This window comes from Mastacembelus armatus, chromosome 12, assembly GCF_900324485.2.
Source record: "Mastacembelus armatus chromosome 12, fMasArm1.2, whole genome shotgun sequence".
Classification (NCBI taxonomy): domain Eukaryota; kingdom Metazoa; phylum Chordata; class Actinopteri; order Synbranchiformes; family Mastacembelidae; genus Mastacembelus; species Mastacembelus armatus.
This window is the reverse complement of record NC_046644.1, coordinates 8,533,638-8,549,665: the sequence shown is the minus strand read 5'-3', so window position 1 is coordinate 8,549,665 and position 16,028 is coordinate 8,533,638. Positions and strand designations below refer to the sequence as shown.

Here is a 16,028-nt window from a genome sequence, read left to right as displayed (position 1 = left end):
CTAGGTGACTTTTTTTTTTTTTTTTTTTCCAAACTCTGCTGGTCTCTCTGATGAGGAATCTCAAAAACAACCAAAACCACCCAGGGAAATTGTTCTGTGTTGCTGACCTCCTTTTTTTTATTTAAGGGAACTAACCATGTTGTCCTGCTTTTTTTTTTTTTCTCCCCCCCTTTTTTTTTAACCTCTCTCCCCATGACCCCCTTCTCTTTCCTATGTGTTATGTGTCCATTCACTCTAATCACCCCCCCCATTTCAGTCTGCAAAGTGGGGTTTTACCGCTCGCTGCTGGAGTCTGTGGCCTGCAGTAAATGTCCACCCCACAGTGCGGCCAGGCAGATGGGAGCCACCACTTGCAGCTGTGAAGATGCATACTATAAGATTGACTCTGACCCTCCCAATATGGCTTGCACACGTGAGGATAACATTTATATTTGTGTATTTCTGATTTTGCTGCTCATGTTCTCAACTTTTGCCAGTTTACTTTTTCTGCTGGATGTTGTATTTTAAAAGTCACCACACTAACTAAAGGCACCTAAGCTGTTGTTTTATTTGTGTGTGTGGTAAGATGGTAGATGTATTTATTCTTTTATCTATTTCAGGCCCTCCTTCTGCACCACGTAACGCCATCTCTAACGTCAATGAGACCAGCGTCTTCCTGGAGTGGTCCGTTCCCATGGAGACAGGAGGCAGGAAGGACGTACGTTACAACATCCTATGCAGACGGGTCTTTCCAGATGGAAGAGGCGTGGAGGAATGCGGCCCCAATGTACGGTTTCTACCACGTCGCATGGGCCTGTCCAACACCTCGGTGATGGTGGCCGACCTGCAGTCACACACCAATTACAGCTTCCTGCTGGAGGCTGTGAACGGCGTGTCAGAGCTGGCCAAAGACCACGTGAAGCAGTATGTGTCACTTAATGTGACAACCAATCAAGCAGGTATGTTGAGCCATACCAGTCACAAGTGTCTGTGCATGTTGTTTCTTCCTCTGGTATTCAAACTCACCATTTGTACATTACTTCCCTCCTTTTTAAAAACTACCACAGACCAACCTGCGCACCGGCTTCCCGACACAAATATCTGGGTTTGATAACAAAGACACCAGATGATCAAATTATCACAGTATTTGTCCAACAAATCTGTCGCCATATTAATTCACGCTTGTGCACCATCCCTGCAGTGAATGAGGGAACAGTTGCTCAGTGGCAAGCCTTTTTTTTTTTGTTTTTTTGTTTTTGTTTTTGCGCTTGCATCCAGATATGTCATTGAAAAAGCAGCTTGGTCTCTCTCAATTAGGTAGTACATTTCATCAACAAGATTTGCAGGAATCTGTGCCATAATGAAAGCTCTTGATTTTCAGGCTGTTTGTGTAACGGCTGTTTTGTATGGTAGCAGATGTTATCTTGCAGGCCTATCAACAAAGATGAATCAGGGTGATGACGTGAATTTACATGTTAATTTTAGGCTGGGAAGTACTTTTTTTTTTTTTTTTTTTATCAGCTATGAGTGGAAAAACTTCGGCTGGTAATAAGTTTTTGTTCGTGCTACTGAGAATATCTTATTAATCCCAGAGCAGCTTTAAAAATATGTGCTCGGAATGACAAAAGTGTGCTTGAGCAAGGCATTAAACGCTCAAGTGAGCGGCACAGTGGCCAAACATTAAAGACCGCTCTAATATTGGACATTGTAAGAGCCCCACTACTTCCCATAGCTATAAATGTTGGATGCTTTGTTAGCTTCCCTTTAAATGGAGATTAGAATTCATATCTTCTTTGGGAACCCCTTTTTATGTTTACAGGAGCTATGTGCTTATGTACTTTATTTTATTTGCCTGTAATGAAATGGGTAGCACACGGTAATGAAAGAAAAATATGAGATTAATTCTCTCCTCCCTAAGGTTTCCATCTGAAGGAAAGGCTAGAGGAAAAAAAAAACAGTTTTGAAGCGCGTTTGTTCTGTTTTGTTGAACAGATGGTTCATTGGCAGTCAAGTAGCAGTAGTAGTAGTAGTAGTAGTAGTAATAGTAGTAATAGGATGGGTACAGGTTGTGTAGGAGAAAGGGAGACAGACAGTGCTAGAGAGGCAGATGGTTGTCTGACAGTTGAGAGTACTCACAGTCCTCTAACTGTCTTGTCACCAGAGATGTCAGCAGACTGAGTGGATTACACCAGACTACAAAACTCACATTCAGTTTATTGGAGTTGTAGCTGGATTAAAGGTAGCTAACTGGACCGACTGGAGATTAGGGATTATGTTAGATTACACATGGCTGGCAGAGTCACAGACAGCTAAAAAGTGCTGCTCTCTGGCATGGGAGTGGTAAAGGCTATGCTGGGTTGTGTTTTTATTTTGCTTTGGAAATGCAGCGAGTGCACAGAAATCAAGAAATAGATAATGAAAGACACTAATTAGATAAATAATATAGTAGATATATATATATATCCATGTTGAAATTTTGATGACTGTTAAATGACTGTTTAGGAATCAGCCTCATCAGAAGTTTTTGGTCCTGCATTGAATGTCTTACTAAATATGGGTTCATATGAACCATGCTTCTAAAAAAAAGAATTGAAGACAATGCATCAGTTCAGTGCAAAAATATTCCCAGTAAAATAAACACAAAGTACTGGAGGAGTTATGCAAATCGTTTTACCTTCACCGGCTTCAGAACAGCATGATACACACATTGCAAGAGGTTGTGCTGCACCTTTAACCACACCGAACAATGCTGTCGGTGTGAACACACAGTACATGCTGCTGCACCAAGATTAGGACTTCAACCACTGGAGGTCTTTGTGTCCAAACTAATCAGGATAATCATTTCAACAATAATCTCGAAGCAATAATTGTAACGAGCAGTTTAAGGTGCTCTGATCTGCCCTTGCCTTTGTATCACAGTAGTAATTACCCACTGGGGACCTTGATCAGCATTATAAAAATGTGGGTTTGTGTGACTGTACGTTGGCTTGTGAGGTTAAATAGGTAAAAACAGGTACAAAAACAAATGTACAGAGAGAAGAGGTGACAGACAGATGGAGATGGAAAGAGGGAGTCAGAGGATCTGCCGTTTGATGTGTGGGAAGTGTCACACTCGATAACGGATCCGTGAAATAGGTGATTTCACAGTGCCCCTGTGAAGCCCTACTGAATAATAAAGTGTTGGTGCTCGAGTGGAGGAGAGGAGAAATGCATGTGGGAAGGAGGCAAGAAGGACTGAACAACAGGATAGAGGTAGAGAGGATAAAGTGTGGAAGAGAGATGATCCAGAGATTGTGATTTAAAAAAAAAAGAAAGGTGAGGCTGCACCAAGCTGTAAAGAAAAGGGTAATAAAGGGAGAGAAATGGGGCAATGAGGCAAAAAGCAAAGAGTGACAATTTGAAGGTGAAGGGAAACTGTTTGCACACATTCAAAAACACTCAGAGGTCTGGTACAACTTCATATTTTAAAAAGGCAAGTCATGTAGTTTGCAGTGCTTTTATGTTGCCTTTCACACTAATACATAGTTTAAAACTAGAAAACACTAATCAGAGTCAAATAAATTACTAGTCATACCACTGAACCATTCATGCAACCTACAACCGTTTCCAAGCATCTACAGTACATTGCAGGTGTTTATTCATGGCTGTTATATAATATTGCGAAGGCTTGATAATAAGTGTATCATTCATTCTGCACAAGCCTGTGAAGCCTTCATTAATAAAGGCTTTGAAATCTAAACGGTTATTAACGATAAACCTTCACAGGGCGTTTAGGCTTTTGTCAGCTGATAAGCTTGATGATCATGTATTAAATGAGCTGCTGTGGTTCAGCTCTGGTGCGTGTTTATTTGTGGTTATTAGACTTTTTTTTTTTTTATGCTGTTCACAGTGGCCTGTGTGATAAATGTATACCAAATGCTCTCATATATTTTTGATGTTGTTGGCTGTTAATCAAATGAATCATGAGCCATTAACTCGTGAGTGGTGAAAGTAAGTGCACGGTATGGGGCTCTGGCCACCTGTGATACTTTTGTTCTAGGCAGAGTTTATGTGTAAGGGAAGTGGGGTTGCTGGATGGTTAAAGAAGATAGATGAGGCAGTTTGTAGATCAGAGCAGAGAGGATGAGGGAACAGAGATATATGTAAGATGGAACCGGCCATGGGACACATGAAGGTGGGCAGAACATGGTTTCATGCTTGGGTTAGCTGATTTCTTACATATTGACATTGAGACTCTTTATGTCAGGCAGCAGTACAGGCCTGCCAAGAAATGGCCCTGACCAAACATGAACTTGGGACATTGTATTTCATTGTCAGTGCCTTAATCCCTAGGCCGAGAATGTGCCCTGTGCTTTTAGTGTTCTGTTGTTTTCCTGAGGGACTGATACGTGCGTCTTTTAACTGATAGGAATGCAGTACGTGATGGATCAGTTCTGGGCTACCGAATGACTGTTGCAGATGTATGGAGTGACATGAAATAGAACAGCTAGGAACTAAGTGGGAGTGTAAGTTGCAAACACAAGAAATGGGTGCAGCTTTGGGGCTTTACAACCCTAATAAAGGCAGCTCTCTGTGTCTCCCATCTCTTTTTCATTCTGCCTCTCTTTCTGTCATTCTCTGAGGGTAGTTAAAGGATAGTAAACCAGATAGTTGAAGGTCTGCATTGATTTTTGGTGATGGTTTGAAGAGATAGCGGTCTTAGGAGCTTATGTTCTGCACTGTGATAATGTTGCTCTTATCTGAGGCCAGAGTTGTTTCACTGGAGGGCTGCACTCGTCCAGCGAATAGCTTTTGCAACCTTTTCTGACCTCTCTGTTCATGAAAAAGTTTTCCAGCAGCGACAGAATGATGGAGAAAGCAGAAAATGGTCTCCCAGACCTAAACCCATCAGGAGTTTATGTTCATTAGCACTCTGCCGTACAGTACTGTAGGTGCTCAGGAGGTGCAGCACGCAGTGAAAGTGTTTAAACCAGAAAGTGTGATTCTTCCCTGTAGCTAAAATCAAAGTGTTGCTGGGGCCCTGTCTACTCTCTTTCACCATGTCCCCCACTCAGTGGCTCCCTCTAATATTTCATCTCTCACTTTTTTTTTTTTTTTTTTTTTTTTTGTCATTTGTGTCAGCGCACCCACTTGTCTTCCATCCCCGCTGCCTGCTTTAGCACCCCCTCACTCTCTTCCACCACCTCCCATTCTCTCCCAGCATGGGCGTTCCTCAGATCTGTCAGATTTTCAAAGACTTGTTTGTGTAGTCTCAGTGGCTGAGTCGTGCCACCAAAAGGTGTCACATTGTTCAGAAAGGTGCTTCTGCTGACTAAACTGCTACTTTGTGTGTTATCCAACACAGTATGGGCATAGTGCATCTGCGGTGTTTGGTGAAAGGGAGGGTTGAGGCTGAGAAGGAACAATCAGAAATGATTTCATGATTGGACAAGTCTGTAATCCATATTTATTGTTTTTGAGATGTGCTCCATAGGCACTGATTTCACTTCTGTGGGAAACATACAGGAAAGAGGAGAGTCAAAATAGATTTCCAAAGATAGAAAATGTAACTATTTTAATAAATAATTCATCATTTAGGCCATTTAGCAAGAAAAGCTCCTGAACAGTTGCTGCCTCGAGCTTGTCAAAAATGCAGATTCGCAGATTTTTGATCAGCTTGGCTATAGGAAATTGGGATTTGTGTTTTCTTTCACATTATTCTGATATTTTGTTGACTAAACAATTAATTAGAACAATCTATGGACTAAACATGTTGACTGCAGCCTTAGTAGAGGTTTTCATGTATTTATTATGTGGACAGTCAAACAAGTGTATTTCTTTAACCCAAAAAAAACAAGTTTGCACCAGAGCGCTTTAATCTGTAAACTTCCATATGACAGGCTCTATTCAGAACTTTTGATTAAATATAGCAAGGAAAACTGCATCCATTTTTGGAGGATTTAAACTTAGATTTTGGTGTATTGTTACGCATTAATCCTTTATACCATCGAAGCATTGAGTGTGCGGGTGATTTGGTCTCTGGTTTCAGGCTTTTAAGATGTTGAAGATAACACTTCTGTGCAACCATGCACTCAGGATACAGTTACTGTGTTTGTAGCAATGATTTATTCCCTGTGGAGTTCTGCTGATGTGATTGAAACCTAAACGGTGTTTAGCATTTGCAGTGAAACCTTACACACACACACAGACACTCACGCACACACTATCAGGATGTGGCCTGAGGGAGCATTTTGCCTGGTTAAAAGCTCTTTATGTGTCAGAGACTCTCAAACTGTCCCTTTGAGAGATGAGCCAACAGTTCGGGTTACAACAGGACGGTTTCATGATTGATACCAACTCACACAGCTGAGCTCATTTGACTTCAGAGATTACAGAATCAATTTCAAAAATACTGTCCATATATCTTGATTTTAACATGTAGGTGACAATACCTATATGTAGTTTTAGTGGGTTTTTAAAAAAAATCTTTTTTCTTAGTCCTTCTTCCACTGCAGTTAGAAAACTTTTACAGCCTGTGTTGTATTCTTTGCAGGCTGCTAAATTGGGTGCTCTATAAATGCTCAAAGCCAGATGTGTAAAGTCACAGTTGACACTGTGGGCTACTGTGCCAGCACGTACTCAGTAGCGAGATACAAAATGGTTGGTTTAATTAGGCACAGGTGCACCTCTTTGCCAGACTGAAGCAGAGCTTCTTTGGAACCAAAAATAATCTCCCTGGTTTAGGCTGAACTGAATTGAAGCTCAATGGTCTGTGCCAAATTTTAGTCACTAACAAACCCAGTTTCCAAATTTTGGATGGAAATATGACTGAAAAAAAACGGTGTATTATTTTCCTATTCCTAGCATTACAAATATGACATGAAAGCAGTATTAGTATATTAAAGAATCCACCTCTTCTCACCACAATCTTTAAAATCATTTTTCGAATTTTGTGATTTTATTCGTGTCATTCTCAGTTTAATATTTCACAACATACATGTGAACATCAAAGGATGAGATGTCATCAAAAGGATTGTCTCATTCACCACCAGACAAATGTTTGGACACACTTACCCACTGAACTAAAAGAGATGATGTGTCCAGATGTTTGACTGGTGATGTACATGGTGATGATGCCCAACTCTGAAATGATTTCACTGTTCTAGAAGTTGCACTTTGTCTTTAAACGCTGTGTGTGTGTGTGTGTGTGTGTGTGTGTGTGTGTGCGCACGTGTGCATGCACAGCACCCTCTCCAGTGAGTGTGGTGAGAAAAGATCATACAGGGAAGAGCAGCATCGCCCTTTCTTGGGCAGAGCCTGATCGCCCTAATGGAATCATCTTGGAGTATGAGATCAAGTATTTTGAAAAGGTAAAAAAATTTTTTTTTAACAAACAGCATTTTACACAGCTACAAATATTTTTTGCAGGTTTGGATTATAAAGATTATGTTTGGTCTTTTGGTATTCTTAATTGTAACTTGGAATGTCATGATCACCCAAATGTAGGTTAATATAGTTTTATACAAAGATGAGTGCATTATGCTAAATCCATTATCACATACACCTAGTCTTAGTTTTATACATTTGGAATATTGATAATGCTAAAGCAGCCCCTAGCATGTTGGATTTTCACTCTGTTCCAGCCTTTGGCTTCATATATTTAATGTGTTTTAGATAAATCTCTGAAATTGGCCCTGAGAGATACTGATAAATATATATTCAATATGCCTGAAGTTTTTTTTTTGTTTTTTTTTTACTCAAGTAAATTTACAGAATAAACTTCTACTTCAAAATGAGTGCTTAATCTTTTTTAGGTAAGACTTGGGTAGTGACAGCAATTTAATCCTTGTATTCAGATCATTGTTCCTGTGCCCTTCCTCTTTTCTCACTTTCTGATGTCTGTTTTTTTTTTTTTTTTTTTCTGGGAAGGTCAGAATAAAGGTATACAGGAGAGCTGAGCAGGGTTTGTGGTCAGCGGTTAGCTAATGGCTCCTGACTAATGGAGGGGGCATTTATCTGTGTTTAAACCTGATGTGGTTACAGTTAGGGAAACTGATCTTTGCACACACATGCTTGCAAATATTCAACCTCACACACATATGGTACTACAGGTAGCTTTGTATATGCAGTAGAATTGGAAAACATGCTGCAAGCTCACACAGACGCAGGCAAGAATATGTGTATATATACAAAACCTGATAGAGTGATTATTCTAGCTACATATTTAATGTAATCAAAGATACAAAGAGCTATAGATAGTAAACCTCCTTCTCTTTCTCCCACTACAGGAACAGGATTCCAGTTACACTATAATAAAGTCCAAGGAGACAGAGATGGTGGTGGAAGGCCTGAAGCCCTCTTCAGTCTACATCTTCCAGGTCAGAAGCAAATAAAAAAAATGATTGTTTATTCTGAGATATATATATATATATATATACACACTATTAAGTTGTTCATTCAATGTGTGGTATATGAATACACACTATGCATAAAACAATATAAGGTGAGGTATTTACAGTGTATGATGTTATATATATATATATATATATGGATATGGTGCATTACAGGTACGAGCCAGGACATCAGCAGGCTATGGTGCATTTAGCAGACGATTTGAATTCCAGACCAGCCCTTACTGTGAGTACACCTGAGAGAGAGAGATAGAGAGAGAGAGCGAGAGAGCGAGCGAGCAACTTGTGTCTAGTTCCCACCTGCTTTTGGAGCTTGCGTCAACAACAGATGCCAGCCGTGTTTTTGTGTGTGTGTGCGTGTGCATGGATGCTCTGTGTTTGCATCTAACTCTTTATTTATCCCTGTCCTTTGGCAGTAACCGCTACCAGCGAGCGTGCTCAAGCTTCAATAGTAGCGGTGGCCATCACGTTGGCTCTGGTCCTGCTGGCAGTAGTCACTGGGTTCCTGCTCAGCGGACGGTAAGACATAAAAATACCCCTAAAGATACACAAACACAACCAAGAAGGCATGTATATTTTTACTAAGTATTGCGTGCACGCATAAGCATAAACTCTAGCCCACGCACTTCTTTATCCAGTTAAAAAGCAGGTGCATAATGTGAAGCGTTACACCAAATGCTACCAACTGCTCTGCCAAAGCATTCAATCCAAAGTAAAATATCAATATTTAGTCAAAACGAACTGGCCGAGCACATACAACATGAGTGAATTTCTTTATTATTGATTGTGCAATGTGAAATTATGGAGGAAATTGTGAGAATTTGTAGTAGCATCCCTCGCCCTCTCGTACTCTTTGGGGTATGTTAATAGATAATGATGTGAATTTTACTGCTTGCTTCAACGGATGAAGGACAAACAAAATTTCACAAAGATATGTTATTACAACATAATTTATTTAGGAAGCAATGAAATTCTGAAGGGGAAGAGTGGCTAGAATGAGAAACTGAGGTTTTATATTTGTATCTTTCTAAATATAGTAATTATCATTTCTGTATAGCACATGAGTGTTGCACATACCTGTATATAATGTATCAGCTTATGTTAGCTTAGCCAGAGGACATGCCTTCAACCTTATATAATTATTAGTGACTTGCAGGAATTACAAACGTCAAATCGCTTTTCTGACCTAAATGTTTCTGTGTTGTTTAGAAGCATTATGGGATGGCTTGAGGCTGCAGTTCTGTAATAGGTCAGGATTGAGGGTTTCTTTTTAGGTTGTAGGGTTACTGGAAAGTGGGTTCTTCTCAAGTTTGACACAGCTTTGCACTGGCATTTAGCGCTCTGTGCTCCCTATGCTACATTATTGTTGTATTTGCATGCCTCGGGGCCGACATGACCTTCCCTTAACCTTGTCCTAATTGGTACAACCTGTTTTCTGATATCATTTCGACATGTGCACGCCCACAACCGTACACTGGTGCAAATTAAAGGCTGAGAAAACACTCACCCTCTTATCGTACCTTGAATATGTTTATTTGTTTCCCATGAAATGTATCTAATTAGGTTCCTTACACACTGTATGTGTGTGGTTGTAAATCACATCCATGCTTTGATGGTTTGTTCATCTAATCACTGCATTCAAACATTTCTGTTAGGATCGCTCTGGTTTTGTGTGTGGGAGGAAAAGGGGTAGGAATGCCAAATTTTACATTGGTGGATTTGGGACACAAACACCCCGAACCCCCCTCCATCCACTGTATCCCTCCCACATCCTCCACACCCCCACCCCAACCCTGCATGGCCCTTCAGACTACACACACATCATTGGCTTTCAAAAAACAACACACTCGTGTACACGCACACATACATATACACTGGTGCATGTATGCAGGGTTAACCAACACACACACACATACAGAGGAAGTTGGAGGGCCGGCTGGCTACTGAGCGTGCTCAAAACCCCTTGACTCAACAGATCCGGCAAACTAAACACCCTCGGGCATGCACACACACACAGACACACACACACACAGACTCAAACTAGCTTCCCCCTGGACCATCCAGCTGCCCATACCAAACCCCCTTAGCTAGGCCTGGCTACAGCACACTGTGATGGGAGAGGCCTGGACATGACTCTTTGTGTGTGGATGTGTTTGTGTGATACTGATGTGTTCATGTTTGCCTTCAAGAACTGAAAAGAGGAAAATTTTTACCATCTAAAGCTAAATCTGTGTCTGTGTTCTGTCTGGTTTATATATAGTACACACTTTCAGAAGATATTCAAACTCTTTCACTTTTTTGCAGACCCTTTGCAGATTTTTTTTTAATATATTTCTAAACATTTAATTTCTGTTCTCACTGAAATTATTGAATATTGAGTGTAGATTGATGGATGGGTGTGTAAACTGTGAAGGGATTCTTTCTGAAGCCTGCATGTGTGTGTTTGCATATAGGATCAAGTTTAAAATCAATCCTCCTGTTTAATCTGGGTTTTCTGTGATTATCTCTGATGCTGCATGTCTAAATATTGACATAGAACGGTGTTTTGAGCATAGATAAACAGATCCACACAACATACAAATGACTCCACGTCTTGACCCATGCATCACAGCATCCTCCATTATGCATATGGACATACAATAACAGGACACACACAAAAGTCAGTCTTAAAAATTTTCTTTTAATGAAAGAAAAAAAAAATCATTAATTTATATGGGGCCTTTATCGACGAAAAAGTGCAAGACTGTTCTCTCCTGTGTCAGTTGTCAGATTTGATCTGTTGACATGAGCGTTCTTGGAAAATGATTTCAAAGTTGCTTTCATCTAAAAAGCAGGCGTTTTTTTTTTTTTAGCATTTTCAGCAATATTTTAGAAAACCTTGAAATGCTAGCACATTTATGAGGAAAGAAAAAGCTTATCTTGCAGTAGATCCAAGTGTGATTATATTTTGTGTCTGGGCCATTCTGTTCTATCCTTAACATGTCACCCTTTCTTGTCTCTGTCTGTAAATGTCACTGTTTGCTTCTTTTGAGATAACTAAAACTAATATTCATCTTCATTTGTCACAAACACTGATGATCAATTTAATTAATCGCTTAAAATTCCTTGTCCATAAGGTCTTTGCATTGTTTTTTTTCTACTTCTTGGAAGCCATCAGTGTATACCATTGATGTAGTTGTGACTCTAAGGTCATCCTGAAATAATAAAAACACCAGTCAGGGTTTTTACATTTACATATATCAATACTGATGATGTGTTTGTGTCTCCTCCCTAACAGGCGGTGTGGCTACAGCAAAGCAAAACAGGATCCCGAGGAGGAGAAGATGCACTTCCACAATGGTCATAGTAAGTTAAGAAGAGCCCAAGCCTATTTTCTGTGTGTGCGTGTGTGTGTGTGTGTGTGTGTGTGTGTGTGTGTGTGTGTGTGTGTGTGTGTGTGTTGTGGGGGAAATTCATCCAAAGTTTACACTACATGTACAGTACAGGGTTCAGACAGCGGTCATGTCTGTATTAGTTTGTTCATCCCAGTAAGCCCACCCGTGTGTGTGTGTGTGTGTGTTACCAGTACCACTGACATTGTTTCATAGAAGACGCTATTGTTTGAATGGTGCAGCTACAAACCTGCTCTGTGACCGCCATGTTGGCAGCGGACACATAAAACTGATTTATAGACTGTGACAGCTTAATATATTTGGCCACATTATTGGCATCATGTCCTGCTTTCCTTCTGTTGGCATCAGAGCCGACCGTGACGGGAACTTCAGCTCTGGAGAAATACCACAGTGCCAGTATGTGTGATGTACTGTCATATTAAGTCATAACCATAAAAGAAATTATTTTAAAGTGAATTACTTTTCACACACAGACCAAGTAACTGAAATAGTATCTTAGTTCTAGGAAAATACTTTCAGTAAGGGTAATGTTTTTAAAAGGTAGAATTGATATGAAGAGTGAAAAAATCACATCAAAGCAAATGTAGCGACAACAGTAAAAATGGCATAAATGAGAATGGACTCTAACAACAGTGATGAAATTGTTAAATATACTGCAACAAAATTCCCAAAGATTTCCAAAAATTATTTTCCAGGTATGGAGAATGGGGTTACCAATGTAATTAAGTTGCTTTGTGTGCATACATCGTCCTGTGGATTTAAGTCACACAACATGCTGACGTGTTAATTGACATCTAAATGATAATGATGCTATGCATGTGCCTCTGCAGTTAAGTTCCCTGGGGTGCGAACCTACATTGACCCCCTGACCTATGAAGATCCCAACCAGGCAGTGCATGAATTTGCTCAGGAGATTGACGTGTCATTCATCTCCATAGAGAGGATCATCGGAGCTGGTGAGTCAACTCGGTGTGTCTGCCGGTGTGAGTGTTGTGAGGCCTTATAGATATACGCATTCTTATTCTAAGCATCAGGTCAGGGCTGCTTTTGCCAGAATAATGTATAATCGAATACACTGTTGTTCATTTCCAACCACTGAAGTGAACCTGTTCAGTCAAGCATGCTCTGGTAAAATCCTCTAATGTCCTTGAACACTTTAACAGTATTTTATTAAATCACTCTCAGTGTAGAGTAATAACTGTAATGAGCCTAGCCTGATTATGTCATGTTGCAGTGAATTTAACCATTTTCTCATTACCTCTACCATAGTGCCTCATATTTTTTTTTCAACCTGCATAAACCTGTCACGTCCATAATTGCACATCATCGTATAGACACATTGTTACAGTCAATTAAGCCAAACACTGCTGAAAAATGACAGTTCACACAGCTATAAATGGAGTCTGTGTTCTGATGACAAACATGTTGATTTGCAGCATTTGTTGGCCTCACCAGCTCTTTAGCTGTGCAGCAATGAAATGGGCCCTTACAGTTTAACACCTTTTTCAGTTTCTTGGTGCTTGTGTATTGTGATCAGCATTGAATGTGATGTTGACTGATGCTTGGCAATTGTTTATACAAAAATAAAAGATGTTATTACAACACTGATCCATAAAAGCAAATGAAACTGATTCCAAGGGCTGTAGATGTTGACAGTAGTTTTTATATAGTTCACTTCTAGATGTAAGTTTTGTAAAAAAAGCAATTTATTTGGGGTTATTTTAACGCTGGACAGGAATTTTGTGTGTCGATGTGGGCTGAAATGTCAAGGTCAAGCTTAAGCTTAAGTCTCTTTGCCTCAGGGGAATTTGGAGAGGTGTGCAGCGGCCCGCTGAGGCTGCCGGGGAAAAGAGAGATGCAGGTCGCCATTAAAACACTGAAAGCAGGCTACACAGAGCAGCAGAGACGTGACTTCCTGTGGGAAGCATCCATCATGGGCCAGTTTAACCATCCAAACATCATCCGTCTGGAGGGAGTGGTCACCAAGAGTGAGTCTGATTCCTGTCTGATTTAAGACAGTGTTTTTGCTCTGTTGTTGTGATAACAAAATGCACGGTGTAGGATTAGTTTGGAACATATGCCACAATGAAGATTTCTGGGTTTACTCTCATATGGCTGATGTTTTCAGGTTCCAGTCTCCTTGTCTGACTCTAGTCTGTAAGATTACTTTTTTAGGGTTTATTAAACATACATCACACACTGTTATACTTCAAACTTAGATGTGTTGGCAGTTTCAGCTGAGGTTTATCAGTACTGTTCCTGTTAATGACATTCTTCTAACTTGTGTATATCATTATGTTGCTACCTCCTGCATATATCAGTAAATGTGGTGGTGCCATTGGAAATTTTACATTAAGTTGTTTTCTAAACCTTCAAATGTGATATTTAGCTTCTGTATATATCTAACACTAGATTGATGGTTGAACATTATCTTCAGATTTGTTTTTTAATTGGAATATTTTATTGGATTTTGCTTCTCAGGCAAGCCAGTGATGATCATTACTGAATACATGGAGAATGGATCACTGGACACGTTCCTTAAGGTAGGACACGTGGAGACAAGGATTTAGAAGCAAAGTAAAGGGCTGAGTGGTCAGAGAAGAAGAGGATAAAGTGGACTAATAAAAGAGGATTGTAAAGAGAAAGAGTAGAGTGAGGATATAATATGTATGGATATAAAAAGGAAATTGAATCAGCACTCAGACATATGATCAGTGTTTTTGCTGAATTACCAATGTATCTGAGGTACTGCGTGTGGCAAACAGACACAGGTGAAGAGCCACTACTTACTGATATGCCAAATTGGGAGGGCAGTTATCACAGAGGTGGAAAAAAGTTTAATCTTCTGGAAAAGACAATGCAATCTTGAGAGCTGTTTGTAATGGAGATACACCACTGTGGGTAAAGCAGATCTACCAACGCTATCATTATTCCAACTCAGTAGTTCATCATTGAAAGATGAATTACATTTCAGGAGAAATTAGCAAGAGCTGCTCTCTACGCGACGTTTGTGTTACAGTCACTTTCAAGGATATAAGCAAAGTCACTTAGTGTTGAGATCAGAGCGACGTTTATATCATTTCTTAGTGTGTACGATAAAACATACAGGAGAGATGGAATAAGTGATACTGAATCATTAAAGTGGCTCTAAATGTGTCTATATGGCACAGATTATAATCTTATTACACACATTTTGAAATGTTCAGTAGCCTGGACTGTAAAACAGACCACTTTGGCAGAAAGTGAGTACTCGGAGCAGGAATCATGTCTGCATAGTCTAGACAATTTGGAGAAGGTGAACTGTAATGAGGAGGCAGGCTGGCAAATTCCTGAATTAAGTGATCCCTCTCCAGAGCACTCCAGTGTATTCACTGGTTACAATGGCAAGATGCTCAGTTGGCAGTCAAGAGTAAATCCTGGATGGAAAAGCGGTGAAGTCGCGCAGCAGATGGCTAATGGAGAGATGCACAAAAATGGAAAGATGGTAAAAGGATATTTTTGAATAGAAACTGTGGAAAATTTGGAAATGGGAGAATAATATGGTGGTGTTTGGAGATGTGGGTGTGCATGAAAGGCAGTGTAGACTGGAAGGCTCAAAGACCTTTACATTAACATGATGTTCTCACCCAGACTACATGGAGTATAAGGATTCTGTGAGTCAAAAGACAGAGAGAGGATGGAGGATAATGCGCTACAGCTACAGGGCTGTGGTCAGTGGAAACTGCTGACATGAGTGCCCTGTGTGCCTTGGGGAGTAATCCTGGATGGCAAAAGGAGGCAGAGGAGGTGGGAGACCAGCAGAGAAAACGCTGTGAAGTAATTACATGGATGACTGGTGTACTGAGGCTGGTGTAAATGACACAACGATGGGAAAACCAGGAGCTGGGCTGGCTCCTGGATTAAGTGTCACAGCTATGGACAATGCACTGCGAGGCTCATAACTCACATCTTCGGCTTAACGTTTCATTTCACATGTAAGTGGGATGTTCTGCTGTGGATGGATGGTAGTAATAGTAGTGATGGAAACTGTGTACAGCTGTAGCTGTAGTACCTGTCTTCCTGTGGAAGTATGGAGAAAGGATGAGGAGAAACTGGGATATTTAAATGTTTTACATTTGTGGGTGATGACCACAGTGTGGCAAAACTGTAGTTACAGTTGGGTCAAAATCACAGCTTTGGGAAATAATTTGTGGTTAATGCATGCTTAAACAAGTAATGTACTGGTTAGGGAAAGATTACTTTTATTTAATTGTTGCTCTATGACAGG

At 40.2% G+C, this 16,028-nt stretch overlaps 1 protein-coding gene across 2 annotated transcripts in view; it reads left to right on the top strand.

Annotated features, from left to right (window-relative positions):
- The window catches only part of epha5 (EPH receptor A5), a 54,108-nt gene that overhangs the window by 25,486 nt on the left and 12,594 nt on the right, over positions 1–16,028 (top strand). For both annotated transcript variants that reach the window (XM_026297268.1, XM_033325473.1), the window contains 10 exons: positions 257–412; positions 600–938; positions 7,204–7,328; positions 8,247–8,336; positions 8,526–8,595; positions 8,786–8,888; positions 11,647–11,714; positions 12,592–12,717; positions 13,564–13,749; positions 14,243–14,304. In XM_026297268.1, coding sequence (XP_026153053.1) covers positions 257–412; positions 600–938; positions 7,204–7,328; positions 8,247–8,336; positions 8,526–8,595; positions 8,786–8,888; positions 11,647–11,714; positions 12,592–12,717; positions 13,564–13,749; positions 14,243–14,304 — 1,325 coding nt within the window. The remainder of the gene's footprint in view (positions 1–256; positions 413–599; positions 939–7,203; positions 7,329–8,246; positions 8,337–8,525; positions 8,596–8,785; positions 8,889–11,646; positions 11,715–12,591; positions 12,718–13,563; positions 13,750–14,242; positions 14,305–16,028) is intronic.